Here is a 20238-nt window from a genome sequence, read left to right as displayed (position 1 = left end):
TTTGACGGGGGTGAGTCTTGGGGGGGTATTTGACGGGGTGAGTCTTGGGGGGGTATTTGACGGGGTGAGTCTTGGGGGGGATATTTGACGGGGTGAGTCTTGGGGGGGGGGGGTATTTGACGGGGTGAGTCTTGGGGGGGATATTTGACGGGGTGAGTGTTGGGGGGGTATTTGACGGGGGTGAGTCTTGGGGGGGTATTTGACGGGGGTGAGTCTTGGGGGGGTATTTGACGGGGGTGAGTCTTGGGGGGGTATTTGACGGGGGTGAGTCTTGGGGGGGTATTTGACGGGGTGAGTCTTGGGGGGGTATTTGACGGGGTGAGTCTTGGGGGGGATATTTGACGGGGTGAGTCTTGGGGGGGGGGTATTTGACGGGGTGAGTCTTGGGGGGGATATTTGACGGGGTGAGTCTTGGAGGTATTTGACGGGGTGAGCCTTTGACGGGGTGAGTCTTGGGGGGGGTTATTTGACGGGGTGAGTCTTGGGGGGGGGTATTTGACGGGGTGAGTCTTGGAGGTGTATTTGACGGGGTGAGTCTTGGGGGGGGGGTATTTGACGGGGTGAGTCTTGGGGGGGGGGGGTATTTGACGGGGTGAGTCATGGGGGTGTATTTGACGGGGTGAGTCTTGGGGGGTATTTGACGGTGAGTCATGGGGGTGTATTTGACGGGGTGAGTCTTGGGGGGGGGTATTTGACGGGGTGAGTCTTGGGGGGTATTAGACAGGGTGAGTCTTGTAGGGGTATTTGACAGGGTGAATCTTGGGGGGGTATTTGACGGGGTGCGTCTTGGGGGTGGTATTTGATGGTGTGAGTCTTGGTGGGATATTTGACGGGGTGAGTGTTGGGGGGTTATTTGAAGGGGTGAGTGTTGGGGGGTTATTTGAAGGGGTGAGTGTTGGGGGGTTATTTGAAGGGGTGAGTGTTGGGGGGTTATTTGAAGGGGTGAGTGTTGGGGGGTTATTTGAAGGGGTGAGTGTTGGGGGGTATTTGAAGGGGTGAGTGTTGGGGGGGGTATTTGAAGGGGTGAGTGTTGGGGGGGTATTTGAAGGGGTGAGTGTTGGGGGGGTATTTGAAGGGGTGAGTGTTGGGGGGGTATTTGAAGGGGTGAGTGTTGGGGGGGTATTTGAAGGGGTGAGTGTTGGGGGGGTATTTGAAGGGGTGAGTGTTGGGGGGGTATTTGAAGGGGTGAGTGTTGGGGGGGTATTTGAAGGGGTGAGTGTTGGGGGGGTATTTGAAGGGGTGAGTGTTGGGGGGGTATTTGACGGGGTGAGTGTTGGGGGGTTATTTGAAGGGGTGAGTGTTGGGGGGTTATTTGACGGGGTGAGTGTTGGGGGGGTATTTGACGGGGTGAGTGTTGGGGGGGTATTTGACGGGGTGAGTGTTGGGGGGGTATTTGACGGGGTGAGTGTTGGGGGGGGTATTTGACGGGGTGAGTGTTGGGGGGGTATTTGACGGGGTGAGTGTTGGGGGGGTATTTGACGGGGTGAGTGTTGGGGGGGGTATTTGACGGGGTGAGTGTTGGGGGGGGTATTTGACGGGGTGAGTGTTGGGGGGGTATTTGACGGGGTGAGTGTTGGGGGGGTATTTGACGGGGGTGAGTCTTGGGGGGGGGTGGTATTTGACGGGGGTGAGTCTTGGGGGGGTATTTGACGGGGGTGAGTCTTGGGGGGGTATTTGACGGGGGTGAGTCTTGGGGGGGTATTTGACAGGGTGAGTCTTGGGGGGGTATTTGACAGGGTGAGTCTTGGGGGGTATTTGACGGGGTGAGTGTTGGGGGGGTATTTGACGGGGTGAGTGTTGGGGGGGTATTTGACGGGGTGAGTGTTGGGGGGGTATTTGACGGGGTGAGTGTTGGGGGGGTATTTGACGGGGTGAGTGTTGGGGGGGTATTTGACGGGGGTGAGTCTTGGGGGGGTGGTATTTGACGGGGGTGAGTCTTGGGGGGGGTGGTATTTGACGGGGGTGAGTCTTGGGGGGGTATTTGACGGGGGTGAGTCTTGGGGGGGTATTTGACGGGGGTGAGTCTTGGGGGGGTATTTGACAGGGTGAGTCTTGGGGGGGTATTTGACAGGGTGAGTCTTGGGGGGTATTTGACCGGGTGAGTCTGAGGGAGCGCAATTTCATGGGGTGAGTCTTGGACGGATATTTGGGGTGAGTCTCGGGAAGGGTATTTGATGGGGTGAATCTTAGGGAGGGCTATTTGATAGGGATGAATTTCGGGGGAGGGGTTTTTGATGGGGTGAGTCTCAGTGGGGTATTTGATGGGACTGAATCTCGGGGAGGGCTATTTGATGGGGTGAGTCTCGGGTGGGGCATTAATTGAGGTTGAATCTTGGGGAGGGGTATTTGATGGGGTATTGTCTCTGTGTCGGGGGTTATTAAATGGGATTGAGGAACATCGATTACCCCTCAGCTTTGATGTTTCCATTGCATTTATTTCCTATTTTTCTGCAGCTGTGTTACCTGCATGGGGAGATGTTCAAAGGAGCCAATGTCAAAGATGCCCGCAGGATGTTTGTGGATTATTTCCACACCTTCCTGGACCGAGGAGCGGTAAGCTAACCTTAAAATTCATTGTCTCCCGCCCTTGGGGACAACAGTCATTGGATTCCTGCTGTTTCCAGCTAACTTACCACACTGAGCATTCTGCATACTTTATCTAGTGAGAAAGCTTCACTCTGTATCTAACCCTGTGCTGTACCTGTCCTGGGAGTGTTTGATGGGGACAGTGTAGAGGGAGCTTTACTCTGTATCTAACCCTGTGCTGTACCTGTCCTGGGAGTGTTTGATGCGGACAGTGTAGAGGGAGCTTTGCTCTGTATCTAACTCTAACTGTACCTGTCCTGGGAGTGTTTGATGGGGACAGTGTAGAGGGAGCTTTACTCTGTATCTAACTCTAACTGTACCTGTCCTGGGAGTGTTTGATGGGGACAGTGTAGAGGGAGCTTTACTCTGTATCTAACTCTAACTGTACCTGTCCTGGGAGTGTTTGATGGGGACAGTGTAGAGGGAGCTTTACTCTGTATCTAACTCTAACTGTACCTGTCCTGGGAGTGTTTGATGCGGACAGTGTAGAGGGGGCTTTACTCTGATCTCATTCCGTGCTGTACCTGTCCTGGGAGTGTTTGATGGGGTCAGTGTAGAATGGGAACAAAAACAGAAAACGCTGGAAAGACTCAGCAAGTCTGGGAGCTCTGTGGAGAGAGAAGCAGAGTTAACGTTTCAGGTCGGTGACCTTTCCCGCCAAACGTTTCCATCCAGCCCGTGAATGTAAATTGTTCCGAGGGTCGTTCTTCATCTTCACCGTGACTGGAGGTGAGAAATTTCCCATTGTCCGTCCGGCTTTTAAACCATAGCGCTGTCAGTTTCACAGGTGACAGCTGCTGACATTGGGAACAGCCGTTTCCCAACAGACTGTGTGTTTTCTGGCGGGTTCAGACTTTTTTTTTAAAAAGCTGGCTGGAAAACCCCGAGTCTGTTGGGAAACGACTGACCCCCATGTCAGCGGCTGTCACCTGTGAAACTGACCACGTTTAAAAAAAAAAGTAACTTTTAAAAGAACTTTGAAAGAGCTTTCCACGCTCTGCAACTGTGTGAGAGCGACAGAGCAGTGGAGAGACAGAGGGCGCGAGGGGAGGAGGGACGGAGGGTGGGAGGGACAGAGAGAGAGAATGGGGGTGGTGGGGGGGAGAGAGACAGAGAGCGCAGGGAACACTGAGTGGAGAGTGGGGAACACTGGAAACACACGGGAGAGGGCGACAAAGGGGCAGAGACAGAGGGGGGAGAGAGAGAGTTCTAAAAAGTCATTTACTTACGGCACTGAAGGAGGCCATTCTGTCCATCGACCCCATGCCGACTCTCCACGGAACGATGCAGTCAGTCCCACTCCCTGGCCTGATTCCCGTAGCCCTGCAAGTCTATTTCTCTCAGGTGGCCATCCAATTTCCTCTTAAAGCCGTTGATCGTCTCTGCTTCCACCTCCCTTGTGGGCAGCGAGTTCCAGGTCATTACCACCCGTTGTGTAAAAAAGGTGCCTCCTCATATTCCCCTTGGTATCATTTCACAATACTTTCAATCTGTGTCCCCTGGTCCTGGAGAGGGAGGAAAGAGAGAAACACACACGCGCACACAGCGCGGGGAGAGGGAGGGAGAGAGATCACGGTCTCTCCTGAGAGATCTATCCAGAATACTCTGCATCGCTACATCAAGTGTGCGGGCAGAGATTGACTACTTATTAAAGCAAAAACAATGTCAGGTATGTCACTAACTCAGTTTTTAATATAGTGACGAGAAAGTAAGTCAATAAATCAGTCTTCTCATTTCAAGCTTCTTCACAAAAATGTACTTTTGTTGTTTCTATTAGTAAGATAAATTTTGAATGCCTTTATCTTTCGAAATTTGCTCTCTGGTTCCCGGGCTGAGCAAAAATCGTAAAATGGCCCTCCGTCTGAAAAGATTGGACAACCCTGGCGTAGAGGGAGCTTTACTCTATCTTACGTGTGCTGTACATTTCATCCTTGAAGGAATACAGTGGATAAATATTTGAGATACAGCTGGGGGAGGAGAGCAGAACTGTGGGATTTCCTATGGATTGCTCCAGCAAAGAGTGGGCATCGGCACAATGGGCCGAATGGCCTCTTTCTGTGCTGGAAACCCGTACAATTCAATGTTACCCAAACTCAAGCTCGGGATCATCCCGCCACCTCATTCACCTCACCTCTCCTCCTCCTCTTTGCGTTCTGGCCAGTGTCCCGCTCTTGACCACTGACCCTTGACCTGTGTTCCTCACTTGAAGATTTTGTACTGGTTGGCACAGTCTGCTGGTCTCGGTCTCGTCCTTCCAACTGGTACCCCTGGTACTGACATGGCTCCTCTGCCTCCCCCTGTGACGGGCATGCATTGATGCAGTGTGTTCCTCTGATTTGTTTCAGACCCTCAGGGTGCCTGTGCCGCAAGAGATTTCCTTTGAATTAGGTAAGTGTGCTTGTTGCAGTGTATGTTCTGTGTGGGCCATAGAAAAGGAACATCTGTGCGTAGGGCGGGAGTGCCGTGTGGCGGGGAAAGTAGTGAGGGGTTGTGTGTGAGTGCACTGTTTGTATTGGAGTGTATGTAGGTGGGAATAGTTTTGCAATGGTGAGAGGCTGGAACTGTGGAGGAGCAGAGGAATTCTTCTCCTTCAGTGTTCCCAAATGATGAAAGTGCCAAAAGTAATCGGGGAATACTGGGCTCACAGGGCTGGTAGGAAATGGTGATGCAGTTGTAATGTCACAGGACTAATAATCCAGAGACCCAGGCAAATACTCTGGGTCATAGATTCAAATCCCACCATGGCAACTGATGGAATTGAAATTCGATTCATTAATAAAAATCCGGAATGGTGGACTGGTGACCATGAAACTACCATCAATTGTTGTAAAAAACCCATCTGATTCACTAATGTCTTTGGAACTTTCATTACCAAATACTGATTGGGATAATTTTAGAGTAAAGGGTAAGGAGGGGGAGGAATTTCTGAAGTGTGTTCAGGAGAACTTCCTCGACCAGTATGTTCTCAGCCCAACTAGAAAAGGGGCATAAAAGCAAAATGCTGCAGACGCTGGAAGTCTGAAACCGAAACAAAAAGTGCTGGAAATACTTAGCAGAAATACTCAACAGAAAAGAGGCATTGCTGGGTTTGGTGCTGAGAACTGAAATGGACCAAGGGTCTGTTGGGGGGGGGGGGGAGCAGTTGGGTAAGAGTGATCATTGCAAAGTAATGCAGAAAAGCAAGGAGCAAAATAGGTAGATTGTCTAGATTGGAAGAGGGGTCATTTCAACGCGGCGAGAAGGGATCTAGCCAGGGTAGACTGACAGGAAGAACTGTATGGGGACAACGGGTTATCTTTAAGGAAGAGATGCTTCAGGTACAGACTGGGAACATTCCAACAAGGGTGAAAGGCAGGGGAACCAAGAGCAGGGCTCCTTGGTTGACAAGAGACAAAAAAAATTCTATGATGCATATCCGGTGAGAACCAGGCCATAAGTTGAGAGGGGAGGTAAAGAGGAAAATAAGACTGGCAAAGAGAGAATATGAGAATCGAATGGCAGTCAACATAAGAGGGAACCCAAAAATCTTCTACCAGCATGTAAATAGTAAGCGAGTAGTAAGAGGTGGGGGGCTTATTATGGACGGAGAGGACCATGTATGCTCAGAGGTGCAGGGCAAAGTTAATATACTTAATGAGTACTTTATATCCGTGTTCACCAGGGAAATGGAGGCTGACAAAATATCAGCAGTAGCAGAGTAGAGGCAATAGATAGGATAAAGATTGAGAGGAGGAGGTACTAAAAAGGCTGGCAATGCTTCGGGTAGATGAGTCACCTGGTCCGGATGACTTGCGCCCCAGGTTGCTAAAGGAAGTGGGGATGGAGGTAGTGGAAGGGCTTGCCCTAACCTTCCAGTCTTCCCTGGATACGGGGGAGGTGCCAGAGGATCGGAGAGTGGCAAATGAGACACTCTTATTCAAGAAAGGGTGTAAGGACAGTCTTAGCAACTCCAGGCCAGTTAGTTTAACATCAGTGGTGGGTAAGGTTTTAGAAACAATAATCAAGGAAAATATCAACGGACACTTGGAGAGGTTTGAGTTAATTAAGGAGGGCCATCATAGGTTTGTAAAGAGCCGATCATGCTTAACTGATCGAATTTTTGATGATGTAGCAGAGAAGGTTAATGAAGGGAATGCAGTGGATGTTGTTTATATGGATTTTCAGAAAGCATTTGATAAGGTACCACATAAAGGGCTGGGGAAGAAAACTGAGCCTTATAGAAGAGGAGGGTCAGTGTCAAATTGGATAAAAAAAAATTGGCTCAAGGACAGAAAACAGCGAGTCGTGGTAAATGGTTGCTTTTCAGACTGGAGGATGGTAGACAGTGGTGTAATCCAAGGGTCAGGGCTGGGACCACTGTGTTTTTTGCTGTATATAAATGACCTGGAGCTCGGAATACAGAGTAGAATCTCAAAATTTGCTGAGGTTCTCAAACTTGAAGGTGCGGCCAACAGTGAGAATGATGTGAACCGCCTGCAATAGGACATAGGCGAGCCGAATGGGCAGAGAGGTGGCAGATAGAATTTAATACTGACAAGTGTGAGGTGATGCATTTTGGCAGAAGGAATAGGGAGAGGCAATATGTACTTAATGGCACAGTTTATGAAGAGCGTGCAGGAACGGAGGGACCTGGGGGTGCATCGATCTTTGAAGGTGGCAGGACATACTGAGAGAGCGGATAGTAGAACAGATGGGATGTTGGGCTTCATAAATAGAGACATTGATCACAAAAGCAGGGAAGTTATGCTGAACCTTTATAAAGCTCTGGTTAGGCCCTGACTGGAGTATTGTGTCCAGTTCTAGTCGTCACATTTCAGGAAGGATGTGAGGGTCTGCCAGAGGGTGCAGAGGAGATTTAGTAGAATGGTTCCAGGGATGGGGGAATCTTATTTACAAGGTAATGTTGGAAAAGCTGGGGTTGTTCTCCTTAGAATATAGGAGATTGAGGGGAGATTTAATAGGAGTGTGCAAGATTATGACGGGCTTAGCTAAGTTAGACAAGGAAAAACCGTTCCCGTTAACAAATAGGATGAGGCAACACAAATTGAAAGTTTTGGGCAAAAGACGCAGGGGGAATATGAGGAAGCACTTGGTACCCAGCGGGTGGTAATGACCTGGAACACACTGCCCTCAAAGAAGGTGGAAGCAGAGACAATTAATGACTTCAGGAAGAAGTTGGACAGTCACCTGAGAGAAATAGACTTGCAGGGCTACGGGGATCGAGCTGGGAGTGGGACTGACTGTATAACTCTGTGAAGAGCCAGCATGGGCTGGAGGGGCTGAATGGCCACCTCCTGTTCCTGTGTGACAGGCTGGAGGGGCTGAATGGCCTCCTCCTGTTCCTGTGTAACAGGCTTTGAGGGGCTGAATGGCCTCCTCCTGTTCCTGTGTAACAGGCTGGAGGGGCTGAATGGTGTTCTCTGGTGCTTGTATGGACCCTTGCTGCCCCGATGCTGATGTCAGCCTGTGTTTGCATTACAGATCGATGTCGGCCTGATATGCTTTGCGAAGAGGGCCTGAGGAACATTGTTAAGGGCATGCAGAAGGCTATGGCTCTGGAAGTATGCAACCAGCTGGATGATTTCAGGTACACACCTCTTTCCCACACTGGGCCATTGAGTCTGCAGCTCTAAGTGCCCGGCTGACTGACACTCCTCACGAGCACATCAATACAACAACCCCGTTCTCTGAATTAACCGCACTGCTACAGTAGCTCCTATTCCGGGAATGAAATTCCCAGTGCTTTCCTTTGAGATTGGGCTGCCAAATTATCACACAATACATTCTCCCACCTGTGAGACTTGGGAGTCTCAGTCCAACACATCACTGTAGAAAATGCTTCACTCTGTATCTAACCCCGTGCTGTATCTGTCCTGGGAGTGTTTGATGGGGACAGTGTAGAGGGAGCTTTACTCTGTATCTAACCCCTGTGCTGTACCTGTCCTGGGAGTGTTTGATGGGGGACAGTGTAGAGGGAGTTTTACTCTGTATCTAACCCCCGTTTTTTTTTTTCTTTTTTTTTCGTTTTTTTTTCTCACCCCCCGTACTGTACCTGTCCTGGGAGTGTTTGATGGGGACAGTGTAGAGGGAGCTTTACTCTGTATCTAACCCCCCGTGCTGTACCTGTCCTGGGGAGTGTTTGATGGGGACAGTGTAGAGGGAGCTTCACTCTGTATCTAACCCCCGTGCTGTACCTGTCCTGGGAGTGTTTGATGGAGACAGTGTAGAGGGAGCTTCACTCTGTATCTGACCCCGTGCTGTATCTGTCCTGGGAGTGTTTTTTTGGGACAGTGGTGAGGGAGCTTTACTCTGTATCTAACCCATGTTGTCCAATACTTGATGCATGACATGGAGCTGGAAAATGCCACATTCTTCACGACTGACATCTTGTACCTGGTGAGAAACAGTAACCTGTGCTCGCTAACACTGAGGCGGAATCTAACTGTCGGCCTTTTGAATTAGGAACAAGAGGATGATGGGAATGACAATCGGCGAACGGGAACTGTTGGAACTTGATTCGGAACGTCTAATTGACCAGGCGGCCTTTGAGGTGAAAGAGAAAATACTGGCGGAACAGCTGCTGCCCAAGGTTGAGGAGGCCACGTAAGTGCATGCTGTTTTGCAGAACTCTTCACGCTGTCGGTGTGCATGGCAATGAATGTGGTCAGGTAGAAGTGGAGCAGTACCTGGGCACGCTTGACCTGTGATGGTGGGCGTGCTTGCCTTGTGAATCTGTGTGTCATTTACCTAAAATACTAGGTGTAATTTACCCGTCGCAGGCAGCATGATTAACCTGAAATACTATGCAATTTCTGTGTGATGTTGGTGCGATTCACCCGTGGAGGTGGGTGCGATTCACCCGTGGAGGTGGGTGCCATGTACCGGTGACACTGGGTGACTGAGCCCTGGCGCTGAGTGCAATTGACCCCTGACGGTGTTTTCTTTTGATAAATACATGCTTTGTACCCGGTTGTAATTTACTCCTCTGGATGACAGTTGAAATGTTGTTCTTGGGTTACCCCGTGTATCCCAGCTGAGCCCAGTCACGTCGCAAACCTGCAGCTCACCGACTGGAACAAAGAGATTGCTTGCTCCAACCTGTTGCATACTTCTTGGCAGAATCACTGGATGTGTTTTTGTTGTTACGGTTGCATAGTGGGTATGTTACGGTATGGTACTAGTAATATAGCGGCCTGGACTAATACCCCCAGAGAAGCTGAGCTCCAAACCTCCCCCACCCCGTGAGTTCAGAAAATCAGGTCTCGGTAATGGTGACTGTGAAGCCGTCGGACTGTGGTATGAGCAAAACCATTCTATTTTTTTTTATTCGTTTGTTGGATGTGGTCATCGTTTAGTACCCACCCCTAATTCCCTCTTGCGAAGGTGGTGGTGAGCTTTAGGGGAGGAAACCTGCCCTCCTTACCCGGTCTGGGCCTGCACGTGACTCCAGCCCCAGACCAAGGTGGTTGACTCTCAAGTGGCCCAGCGGGATGCTCAGTCGTGTGAAACGCTTTCCAGCGGTTCAGGAAGGCAGCTCGCCAGCAGCTTCTTCAGGGGCAACCGGGGGATGGGCAATACTACCATCCCAGCCAGCAATGCCCACAACCCCAGGAATGAATAATTAAAAAACATATATGTTTTCATGTTGCAAACACAATCTGAGATTTTTTTTGTTCATGAGTATGGACTGAAATGAGGAGTCATCAGTTGACATATGGGGATTGAATTATATATTACGGGGATATAGGAAAGGAATCGGGGATGAGATCTGGATCTAGTTTCGGTTTGTATTTGCCAGTGTTGTATTAGCAGTGGGCTCATGTTGTCGTTTTCCTTGAACAGTAGTTGTATTCGGCGCAGGCTTGGAGGGCCGAAGGGCCTGTTCCTGTGCTATAATTTTCTTTGTTCTTTGTATTCGTGCGTCAGCCATGGGCCGCTCTCGTGTCTGAGTCAGAAGGTTGTGGGTTGACGTTCTGTTCCAGAGGCCGACGCGTCGGTGCAGCACTGAGGGAGCGCTGCGCTGTCGGATGGCCAGTACTGAGGGAGCGCTGCGCTGTCGGATGTTCAGTACTGAGGGAGCGCTGCGCTGTCGGATGTTCAGTACTGAGGGAGCGCTGCGCTGTCGGATGGCCAGTACTGAGGGAGCGCTGCGCTGTCAGATGGCCAGCACTGAGGGAGCGCTGCGCTGTCGGAGGGTCAGTACTGAGGGAGCGCTGCGCTGTCGGAGGGTCAGTACTGAGGGAGCGCTGCGCTGTCGGATGGCCAGTACTGAGGGAGCGCTGCGCTGTCGGATGGCCAGTACTGAGGGAGCGCTGCGCTGTCGGATGGCCAGTACTGAGGGAGCGCTGCGCTGTCGGAGGGTCAGTACTGAGGGAGCGCTGCGCTGTCGGATGGCCAGTACTGAGGGAGCGCTGCGCTGTCGGATGGCCAGTACTGAGGGAGCGCTGCGCTGTCGGATGTTCAGCACTGAGGGAGCGCTGCGCTGTCGGATGGTCAGTACTGAGGGAGCGCTGCGCTGTCGGATGGTCAGTACTGAGGGAGCGCTGCGCTGTCGGAGGGTGAGTACTGAGGGAGCGCTGCGCTGTCGGAGGGTCAGTACTGAGGGAGCGCTGCGCTGTCGGATGGTCAGCACTGAGGGAGCGCTGCGCTGTCGGATGGTCAGTACTGAGGGAGCGCTGCGCTGTCGGATGGTCAGTACTGAGGGAGCGCTGCGCTGTCGGATGGCCAGTACTGAGGGAGCGCTGCGCTGTCGGATGGCCAGTACTGAGGGAGCGCTGCGCTGTCGGATGTTCAGTACTGATGGAGCGCTGCGCTGTCGGATGGTCAGTACTGAGGGAGCGCTGCGCTGTCGGATGGCCAGTACTGAGGGAGCGCTGCGCTGTCGGAGGGTCAGTACTGAGGGAGCGCTGCGCTGTCGGATGGTCAGTACTGAGGGAGCGCTGCGCTGTCGGATGGTCAGCACTGAGGGAGCGCTGCGCTGTCGGAGGGTCAGTACTGAGGGAGCGCTGCGCTGTCGGATGGTCAGCACTGAGGGAGCGCTGCGCTGTCGGAGGGTCAGTACTGAGGGAGCGCTGCGCTGTCGGATGGTCAGCACTGAGGGAGCGCTGCGCTGTCGGATGGCCAGTACTGAGGGAGCGCTGCGCTGTCGGAGGGTCAGTACTGAGGGAGCGCTGCACTGTCGGAGGGTCTGTACTGAGGGAGCGCTGCGCTGTCGGATGGTCAGCACTGAGGGAGCGCTGCGCTGTCGGATGGTCAGTACTGAGGGAGCGCTGCGCTGTCGGATGGTCAGCACTGAGGGAGCGCTGCGCTGTCGGATGGCCAGTACTGAGGGAGCGCTGCGCTGTCGGATGGCCAGTACTGAGGGAGCGCTGCGCTGTCGGATGGCCAGTACTGAGGGAGCGCTGCGCTGTCGGAGGGTCAGTACTGAGGGAGCGCTGCGCTGTCGGAGGGTCAGTACTGAGGGAGTGCTGCACTGTCGGATGGTCAGCACTGAGGGAGCGCTGCGCTGTCGGATGGTCAGCACTGAGGGAGCGCTGCGCTGTCGGATGGCCAGTACTGAGGGAGCGCTGCACTGTCGGAGGGTCTGTACTGAGGGAGCGCTGCGCTGTCGGATGGTCAGCACTGAGGGAGCGCTGCGCTGTCGGATGGTCAGTACTGAGGGAGCGCTGCGCTGTCGGATGGTCAGCACTGAGGGAGCGCTGCGCTGTCGGATGGCCAGTACTGAGGGAGCGCTGCGCTGTCGGATGGCCAGTACTGAGGGAGCGCTGCGCTGTCGGATGGCCAGTACTGAGGGAGCGCTGCGCTGTCGGAGGGTCAGTACTGAGGGAGCGCTGCGCTGTCGGATGGTCAGTACTGAGGGAGCGCTGCGCTGTCGGATGGCCAGTACTGAGGGAGCGCTGCGCTGTCGGAGGGTCAGTACTGAGGGAGCGCTGCGCTGTCGGATGGCCAGCACTGAGGGAGCGCTGCGCTGTCGGAGGGTCAGTACTGAGGGAGCGCTGCGCTGTCGGATGGTCAGCACTGAGGGAGCGCTGCGCTGTCGGATGGTCAGTACTGAGGGAGCGCTGCGCTGTCGGATGGCCAGTACTGAGGGAGCGCTGCGCTGTCGGATGGTCAGCACTGAGGGAGCGCTGCGCTGTCGGAGGGTCAGTACTGAGGGAGCGCTGCGCTGTCGGATGGCCAGCACTGAGGGAGCGCTGCGCTGTCGGAGGGTCAGTACTGAGGGAGCGCTGCGCTGTCGGAGGGTCAGTACTGAGGGAGCGCTGCGCTGTCGGAGGGTCAGTACTGAGGGAACGCTGCGCTGTCGGATGGCCAGTACTGAGGGAGCGCTGCGCTGTCGGAGGGTCAGTACTGAGGGAGCGCTGCGCTGTCGGAGGGTCAGTACTGAGGGAGCGCTGCGCTGTCGGAGGGTCAGTACTGAGGGAGCGCTGCGCTGTCGGATGGTCAGTACTGAGGGAGCGCTGCGCTGTCGGAGGGTCAGTACTGAGGGAACGCTGCGCTGTCGGATGGTCAGTACTGAGGGAGCGCTGCGCTGTCGGATGGTCAGCACTGAGGGAGCGCTGCGCTGTCGGATGGTCAGTACTGAGGGAGCGCTGCGCTGTCGGATGGTCAGCACTGAGGGAGCGCTGCGCTGTCGGATGGTCAGTACTGAGGTCGCGCTGCGCTGTCGGATGGCCAGTACTGAGGGAGCGCTGCGCTGTCGGATGGTCAGCACTGAGGGAGCGCTGCGCTGTCGGAGGGTCAGTACTGAGGGAGCGCTGCGCTGTCGGATGGCCAGTACTGAGGTAGCGCTGCGCTGTCGGAGGGTCAGTACTGAGGGAGCGCTGCGCTGTCGGATGGCCAGTACTGAGGGAGCGCTGCGCTGTCGGAGGGTCAGTACTGAGGGAGTGCTGCACTGTCGGAGGGTCAGCACTGAGGGAGCGCTGCGCTGTCGGAGGGTCAGCACTGAGGGAGCGCTGCGCTGTCGGAGGGTCAGTACTGAGGGAGCGCTGCGCTGTCGGAGGGTCAGTACTGAGGGAGCGCTGCGCTGTCGGAGGGTCAGTACTGAGGGAGCGCTGCGCTGTCGGAGGGTCAGTACTGAGGGAGCGCTGCGCTGTCGGATGGCCAGTACTGAGGGAGCGCTGCGCTGTCGGATGGTCAGTACTGAGGGAGTGCTGCGCTGTCGGATGGTCAGTACTGAGGGAGCGCTGCGCTGTCGGATGGCCAGTACTGAGGGAGCGCTGCGCTGTCGGAGGGTCAGCACTGAGGGAGCGCTGCGCTGTCGGATGGTCAGCACTGAGGGAGCGCTGCGCTGTCGGATGGCCAGTACTGAGGGAGCGCTGCGCTGTCGGATGGCCAGCACTGAGGGAGCGCTGCGCTGTCGGAGGGTCAGTACTGAGGGAGCGCTGCACTGTCGGAGGGTCAGTACTGAGGGAGCGCTGCGCTGTCGGATGGTCAGTACTGAGGTAGCGCTGCGCTGTCGGATGGCCAGTACTGAGGTAGCGCTGCGCTGTCGGATGGTCAGTACTGAGGGAGCGCTGCGCTGTCGGATGGTCAGTACTGAGGGAGCGCTGCGCTGTCGGAGGGTCAGTACTGAGTGAGCGCTGCGCTGTCGGATGGTCAGTACTGAGGGAGCGCTGCGCTGTCGGATGGTCAGCACTGAGGGAGCGCTGCGCTGTCGGATGGTCAGTACTGAGGTAGCGCTGCGCTGTCGGAGGGTCAGTACTGAGGGAGCGCTGCGCTGTCGGAGGGTCAGTACTGAGGGAGCGCTGCGCTGTCGGAGGGTCAGTACTGAGGGAGCGCTGCGCTGTCGGATGGCCAGTACTGAGGGAGCGCTGCGCTGTCGGATGGCCAGTACTGAGGGAGCGCTGCGCTGTCGGATGGCCAGTACTGAGGGAGCGCTGCGCTGTCGGAGGGTCAGTACTGAGGGAGCGCTGCGCTGTCGGATGGTCAGTACTGAGGGAGCGCTGCGCTGTCGGAGGGTTCCGTCTTTCAGATGACAGATTAAACCGGTCTCGGGGCCTCCCAAAACACTTTGCAGCCAGTCAGCTCCTTTTACTATTGAAGCGCACTGACTGCTGTGATGTCGGAATGGCAGCATCCCAATTTGCGCACAGCAAGATCCCACCAACAGCAGTGAGCTGGCGATCAGATAATCTGTCTTGGTGATGCTGCTTGAGGGACAGTTGTTGGCGCAGGGTACTGGGGAGATCTCAGTGGCCGCGGGATCTTTTACGTCCATCAGAGAGGGCAGACGGGGTCCCGGTTTAATGTCTCAACTGAAAGACGGCACCTCTGACAATGCAGGGCCTACTCAGTACTGCACTGGGAGTGCCGGCCTAGATTATGTGGGGGTCAAGTCTCCGGTGTGCGGACTGGAACCCACAACCTCTTGTCTCGAGACCAGAGAGGGAGTGCTACACACTCAGCCACCGCGTTATCACGAGATGGAAGCGGGCAGCGTTGGACCTGGTTCTCGGGACTGCAGCAGGCCAATCAAGAGAATTATACAGCCCACTCCCTTTCTCTGTCCCCGTTCGCCCGACAGACTTCTTCCTGTCAAGTATCTATCCAATCCCCCTTCTGAAAGTTAGGATTGTCTCTGCTGCCACTGCCGTCTCAGGCAGGGCATTCCGGACAGGAAGGTGGAGGGACACTTGTGGGAAACTGGGATCACAGACTGCCGAGGTTGACTGTGAAGAAAAAGGATTTGATGGTGAAGGCAGAGGGCTGGAATCGGGCCAAGCTCAGTGGGATGAAAGGGAAGCAAGCCCAGATTTAATTTGTTGGAAAAAAAGTTTGAATCAAAGAGCAGCTGTGGTAGATATTTAAATATGAGATGGCTTCGGTTCAGTGTGAATACGTGGGAACATTGGAGTTGCTGTACTAAAAGACACTAAGGTCCAGCGAGTTTACGTTCTCTCATAATGATGCATGATTTATTTTCTTTATTCGTGTGATGTGCCGCTGGCAAGACCAGCATTTATTGCCCATCCCTCATTGCCCTGCAGATGGTGGTGGGTAGCCTGCCTTCTAGAATACAGATTGTTGGCCCTTTCAGAGGGCAGTTAGAACAATCTGGTAGTTTCAGGATTGCTGTTACTGATGGTAGCTTTTTAACTCGAGGTTTATTTAATGAATTGAATTTAAATTCTCCCAGCTGCTGTGGTGGAATTTGAACTCATGTCTCTCAATCATTAATCCAGCTCTCTGGATTAATAGTCCAGTAACAGCGCCCCCCCACTACGTTACGTACCCGCGATAGCTATGATTCATCAACTTCATTATCAGTCTATGACAGAGCCAGATATGATGTGAGGAAAGTCCCCAGTGATGGAGAGCTTTAGGAACCATAGGTCAAAGGTCAGCGCGCGACACCCGCCAGACATCATGTAGACTGGATCCCAAAGCCTTATCATCTCCGAGGAATCAATCTAATTTGTACCTGACTGAATCGAGACCGACTGCTTCCACCGTCTCCCAAGGCCGCTTTCCCCCCAGATTGACCACTTTCCCGTGTCAGCTGGGATGTGTGTCAAAGGCTGGGGTTTCACTGCTAAGTCGAGAGGTTGGAGCCAATTGAGGTTGAAGGGAAAAAAAAAAGGAGGGATCTATTCGTGTGGTGGTCCTGTTGCTGGACTGAGAGAACCAGAGGCTAGAAGTGCAAATCCGACCAGGGAGAGTTGTGGAGTTGAGTTAAATCTGGTCATTTGTGGGATGGCACTCGGGAAGAAAAAAGGCCACGAAAACTGCCGGGTTGTCGTTAGAAAATGCCAGCCTCGTGTGACATGGTGTCTCCGAATGCCTTCAGTGAAGGGGCAATAAATACTGGCTTATCCATATCCCAGAGATGGTTATCTCATTGAAACCTATAACACTCTGAGAAGGTTTGACAGGATAGATGCTGTGTCCCCTGGCTGGGGAATCAAGAACACGGGTCACAGTCTCTGGGGAAAGGGTCAGCCATTCCAGATAAGATGAGGAGAAATTTCTTCATTCAGTGGGTTCTGGATCTTTGGAACCCTCTCGCCCAGAGGGTTGTGGATGCTCAGTCATTGAGTATGTTCAAGACACAGGTCGATTAGATTTTTGAGGACTAAGGGAGTCCGGGGATATGGGGATCGTGCAGGAAGGTGGGATGGAGGTAGATCAGCCATGATCTCATTGAATGGCGAGCAGGCCCGAGGGGCCGAATGGCCTACTTCAGCTCCTGTTCCCAATCTTATGTTCTTATAAAAACTGATGTTGACAAATGTAGGAGCAGTAATACAGGAAAAGTTGGGGAAAATCCCGAGTATTTCACAACCTCAGGAAGCCTCAGTGTTTCAGAGCCAATGAAATTCTGTTTTTGAACTGTACTGGCTGTTGTAATGTAGGAAACGCAGCAGCCAATTTGTGCACAGCGTGATCCCACAGACAACAGTGTGATGACAGCCAGATATTCTGTTTTTGTGGCGTTGGTTGATATATAAATATTGGTCAGGACACCCGGGGTTTGTGGGGTAACTCCCTTCCTCCTCTTCCAGTTGTGGCCATGGATATTTTATGTCCATTTGAGATGGCAGACGGGGCCTCGGTTCAACATCTCATCAGAAAGACAGCACCTGTGACAGTGCAGCGCTCCCTCAGTACTTACCCTGTGACAGTGCAGCACTCCCTCAGTACTGACCCTCCGACAGTGCAGCACTCCCTCAGTACTGACCCTCCGACAGTGCAGCACTCCCTCAGTACTGACCCTCCGACAATGCAGCACTCCCTCAGTACTGACCCTCCGACAGTGCAGCACTCCCTCAGTACTGACCCTCCGACAGTGCAGCACTCCCTCAGTACTGACCCTCCGACAGTGCAGCACTCCCTCAGTACTGACCCTCCGACAATGCAGCACTCCCTCAGTACTGACCCTCCGACAGTGCAGCACTCCCTCAGTACTGCCCCTCTGGCAGTGCAGTGCTGCATCAGAACTGAAATTCCGACAGTGCAGCACTCCCTCAGTACTGCCCCTCCGACAGTGCAGCACTCCCTCGGTACTGCCCCTCCGACAGTGCAGCACTCCCTCGGTACTGCCCCTCCGACAGTGCAGCACTCCCTCAGTACTGCCCCTCCGACAGTGCAGCACTCCGTCAGTATTGACCCCCTGACAGTGCAGCACTCCGTCAGTACTGACCCTCCGACAGTACAGCGGTCCCTCAGTACTGCCCCTCCGACAGTGCAGCACTCCCTCAGTACTGCCCCTTTGACAGTGCAGCACTCCCTCAGTACTGACCCTCCGACAGTGCAACGCTGCCTCAGTACTGCCCCTCTGGCAGTGCAGTGCTCCATCAGAACTGAAATTCCGACAGTGCAGCACTCTCTCAGTACTGCCCCTCTGACAGTGCCAGCCCGGAAAATCGGTGGTAAACCTGAAATACCAAAGACCTTTATTGACAGGTAAGAAACAAACTGAAAGACAAAGAAGGGGTGGGGCCACAAAGAGCCAAAGGTGTTCCTTTGGACTTGTTCACGAGGGAATGTGGAGCTCAGTAACGTTGACAGAGGAAGGTGGCCATGTGACTGCAGGAAACCCGAGCAGGATGTCGAGGTGCCGTCCCTGCAGTTTGAGGTTTGCAGTTTCTGCATTTGCAATCGCCATCCCACGATCGCATGACTGGGCATTAAAATGGAGGCCTGCTCACCACAGAATAGGAAAGTGCCAGCCAAATATCCAACTGCAAAGCATTAAAAACTTTAGTGGGATCTTAAGTTGTGCTCTACCTTTTCTAAATCACTGGTTCGGCCTCAGCTGGACTATTGTGTCCAGTTCTGGGCACCATACGTGAGGAATGATGGCTCGGCCTTGGCGAAGGAATCTACCAGAATGGTTCCAGAAGTGTGGAAGTGCAGTTATGTGGAGAGACTGGGGAAGGTGGTGTTTTTCTCTTCAATAGAGAAGGCTCAGGAGAAACGCGATAGATGTGTTCAAAATGATGAAGGGTTTTGATGGAGTAAATAAGGAGAAACTGTTTCCAGTGGCAGGAGGGTCAGTAACCAGAGGGACACAGAGTTAAGATAATGGGCAAAAGAACCAGAGGGGGAGCGGAGGAGAAATGTTTTTTACACAGTGAGTTGTTGTGATCTGGAACGCGCTGCCTGAAAGGGGCGGTGGAAGCAGATTCAGTAGTAACTTTCAAAAGGGGAATTGGATAAATACTGGAAGGGGAGAAATTTACAGGACGAAGGGGAAAGAGGAGGGGAGTGTGGGACTAATTGGATAGAATCTTTCAAAGAGTTGGCAAAAGCACAATGGGCCGAATGGCCTTCTCTATTTTAAACCAAAGGCCCCAACTGACTGTGGGTGTTTGAAGAACAGAGGAAGTTCTCCCAGTGTCCTGGGCCAATATTTATCTTTCAATCAACATCACTTTTAAAAAAAAAGAAAATCACCTCATTATCAAATTGCTGTTTGTAGGAACTTGTGGTGTAGAAACTGGCTGCAACATATCCCACCTAACAACAGCGACTGTGCTTCAAAATGTAATTCATTGGCTGTGAAACCAATCGTTGTGATGTCCAGCGGCGGTGAAAGATGGCTGGCTACTCGACCCAAACCCCAACTCAACCAAACCCGTGTCTGGTTCGGTTCGGCTCTGTATTTCTGCGTCCAGCGTTCGGGCTGGACTGCACTGTTTTGTTTCGTGTTGTTTTCATTTTAATCTATGATTTTTTTTTTTCCCTGTTTCATGAATATGTTTGTTATTTGCGGGTCGAGTCGGGCATTTAAAAAAAACTTCAAGGACTCGGGGCCCGGGTCGGGTTCGGGTTGGCTGTTGTCTGGTCGGGCCTGGGTCGGGTTTTAATTTTATACCCGAGCCAGGCTTTAAAAGGTGCTTATATATAAATGCAAGTCCTTTCTTTCGCCGTCGGTTTCTGAGAGAGGGGGGAAAGCCGGCAGGGTTTGCCCTGTCCTGGGATGGTGACTGGTGTTTGGTGCAGCCCTTCAAGGAGTCGAGGCCACTAAAAGCTGTTGAGTTTCATTTGTTTAACCTCAGAAGGGATTGGCTGTCGTACCTTGTTGCATTAGTTAAATGGCACCAAGTTATCACTCTTAAACACAGCAAGGGATATTCGTTTTAAGGCAAAACTTTTAAATTAAAATTTTACATTCTTAAAATCCTGCCTAGATCGCGCTGGGCGCAACTGGTGACGTGCAAATGGGTTTGTGTGGAGACAAATGCAATTTTGGAGGCAGTTTGCGTCAAACTCCATCCCACGGTGTTTTGCAGAAATGGGCAGAGGAACAATAGAAACAGGAGTAGGCCATTCAGCCCATCGAGACTGCTCCGCCACTCAATACGATCATGGCTGATCATCCACTTCAATGCCTTTTCCCCCACACTGTCCTCATATCCTTTTATGTCATTGGTATTTAGAAACCTGTCAATCATTCATTCACAGTTCCACCTCCAAAGATGTCGACTTTGCCTGGTTGGGTGGGGGGGGTGGGGGGGGAGGGGTGGGTATGATGAGCTCCACAGGCGCAGGTCACCATAGGTACCCACCCGAGGCAGTCATTCTTCATATTTGACCATTAACAAGCCTGCTAGTCGGCTGCAGCAGCATCGCTGCTGATTCCAGTCAGTGCGCACATGCCTGCTTTCTGACTGAGCTCGCTGGGTAACGTGAAGGGGTGAGCACCCGAAC

The 20238-nt window shown here is 53.1% G+C and overlaps 1 protein-coding gene across 1 annotated transcript in view; it reads left to right on the top strand.

Annotated features, from left to right (window-relative positions):
- The window catches only part of LOC137367051 (rho guanine nucleotide exchange factor 1-like), a 167215-nt gene that overhangs the window by 101211 nt on the left and 45766 nt on the right, over nucleotides 1–20238 (top strand). Inside the window, exons 7-10 of the mRNA XM_068028536.1 lie at nucleotides 2455–2553; nucleotides 4932–4974; nucleotides 8068–8173; nucleotides 9049–9189. Of these exons, the coding sequence (XP_067884637.1) occupies nucleotides 2455–2553; nucleotides 4932–4974; nucleotides 8068–8173; nucleotides 9049–9189 (389 nt within the window). The remainder of the gene's footprint in view (nucleotides 1–2454; nucleotides 2554–4931; nucleotides 4975–8067; nucleotides 8174–9048; nucleotides 9190–20238) is intronic.

Source organism: Heterodontus francisci, unplaced genomic scaffold, assembly GCF_036365525.1.
Source record: "Heterodontus francisci isolate sHetFra1 unplaced genomic scaffold, sHetFra1.hap1 HAP1_SCAFFOLD_843, whole genome shotgun sequence".
Taxonomy (NCBI): Eukaryota; Metazoa; Chordata; class Chondrichthyes; order Heterodontiformes; family Heterodontidae; genus Heterodontus; species Heterodontus francisci.
The sequence above is the reverse complement of the archived record's forward strand: the minus strand, read 5'-3'. Positions and strand labels throughout refer to the sequence as shown.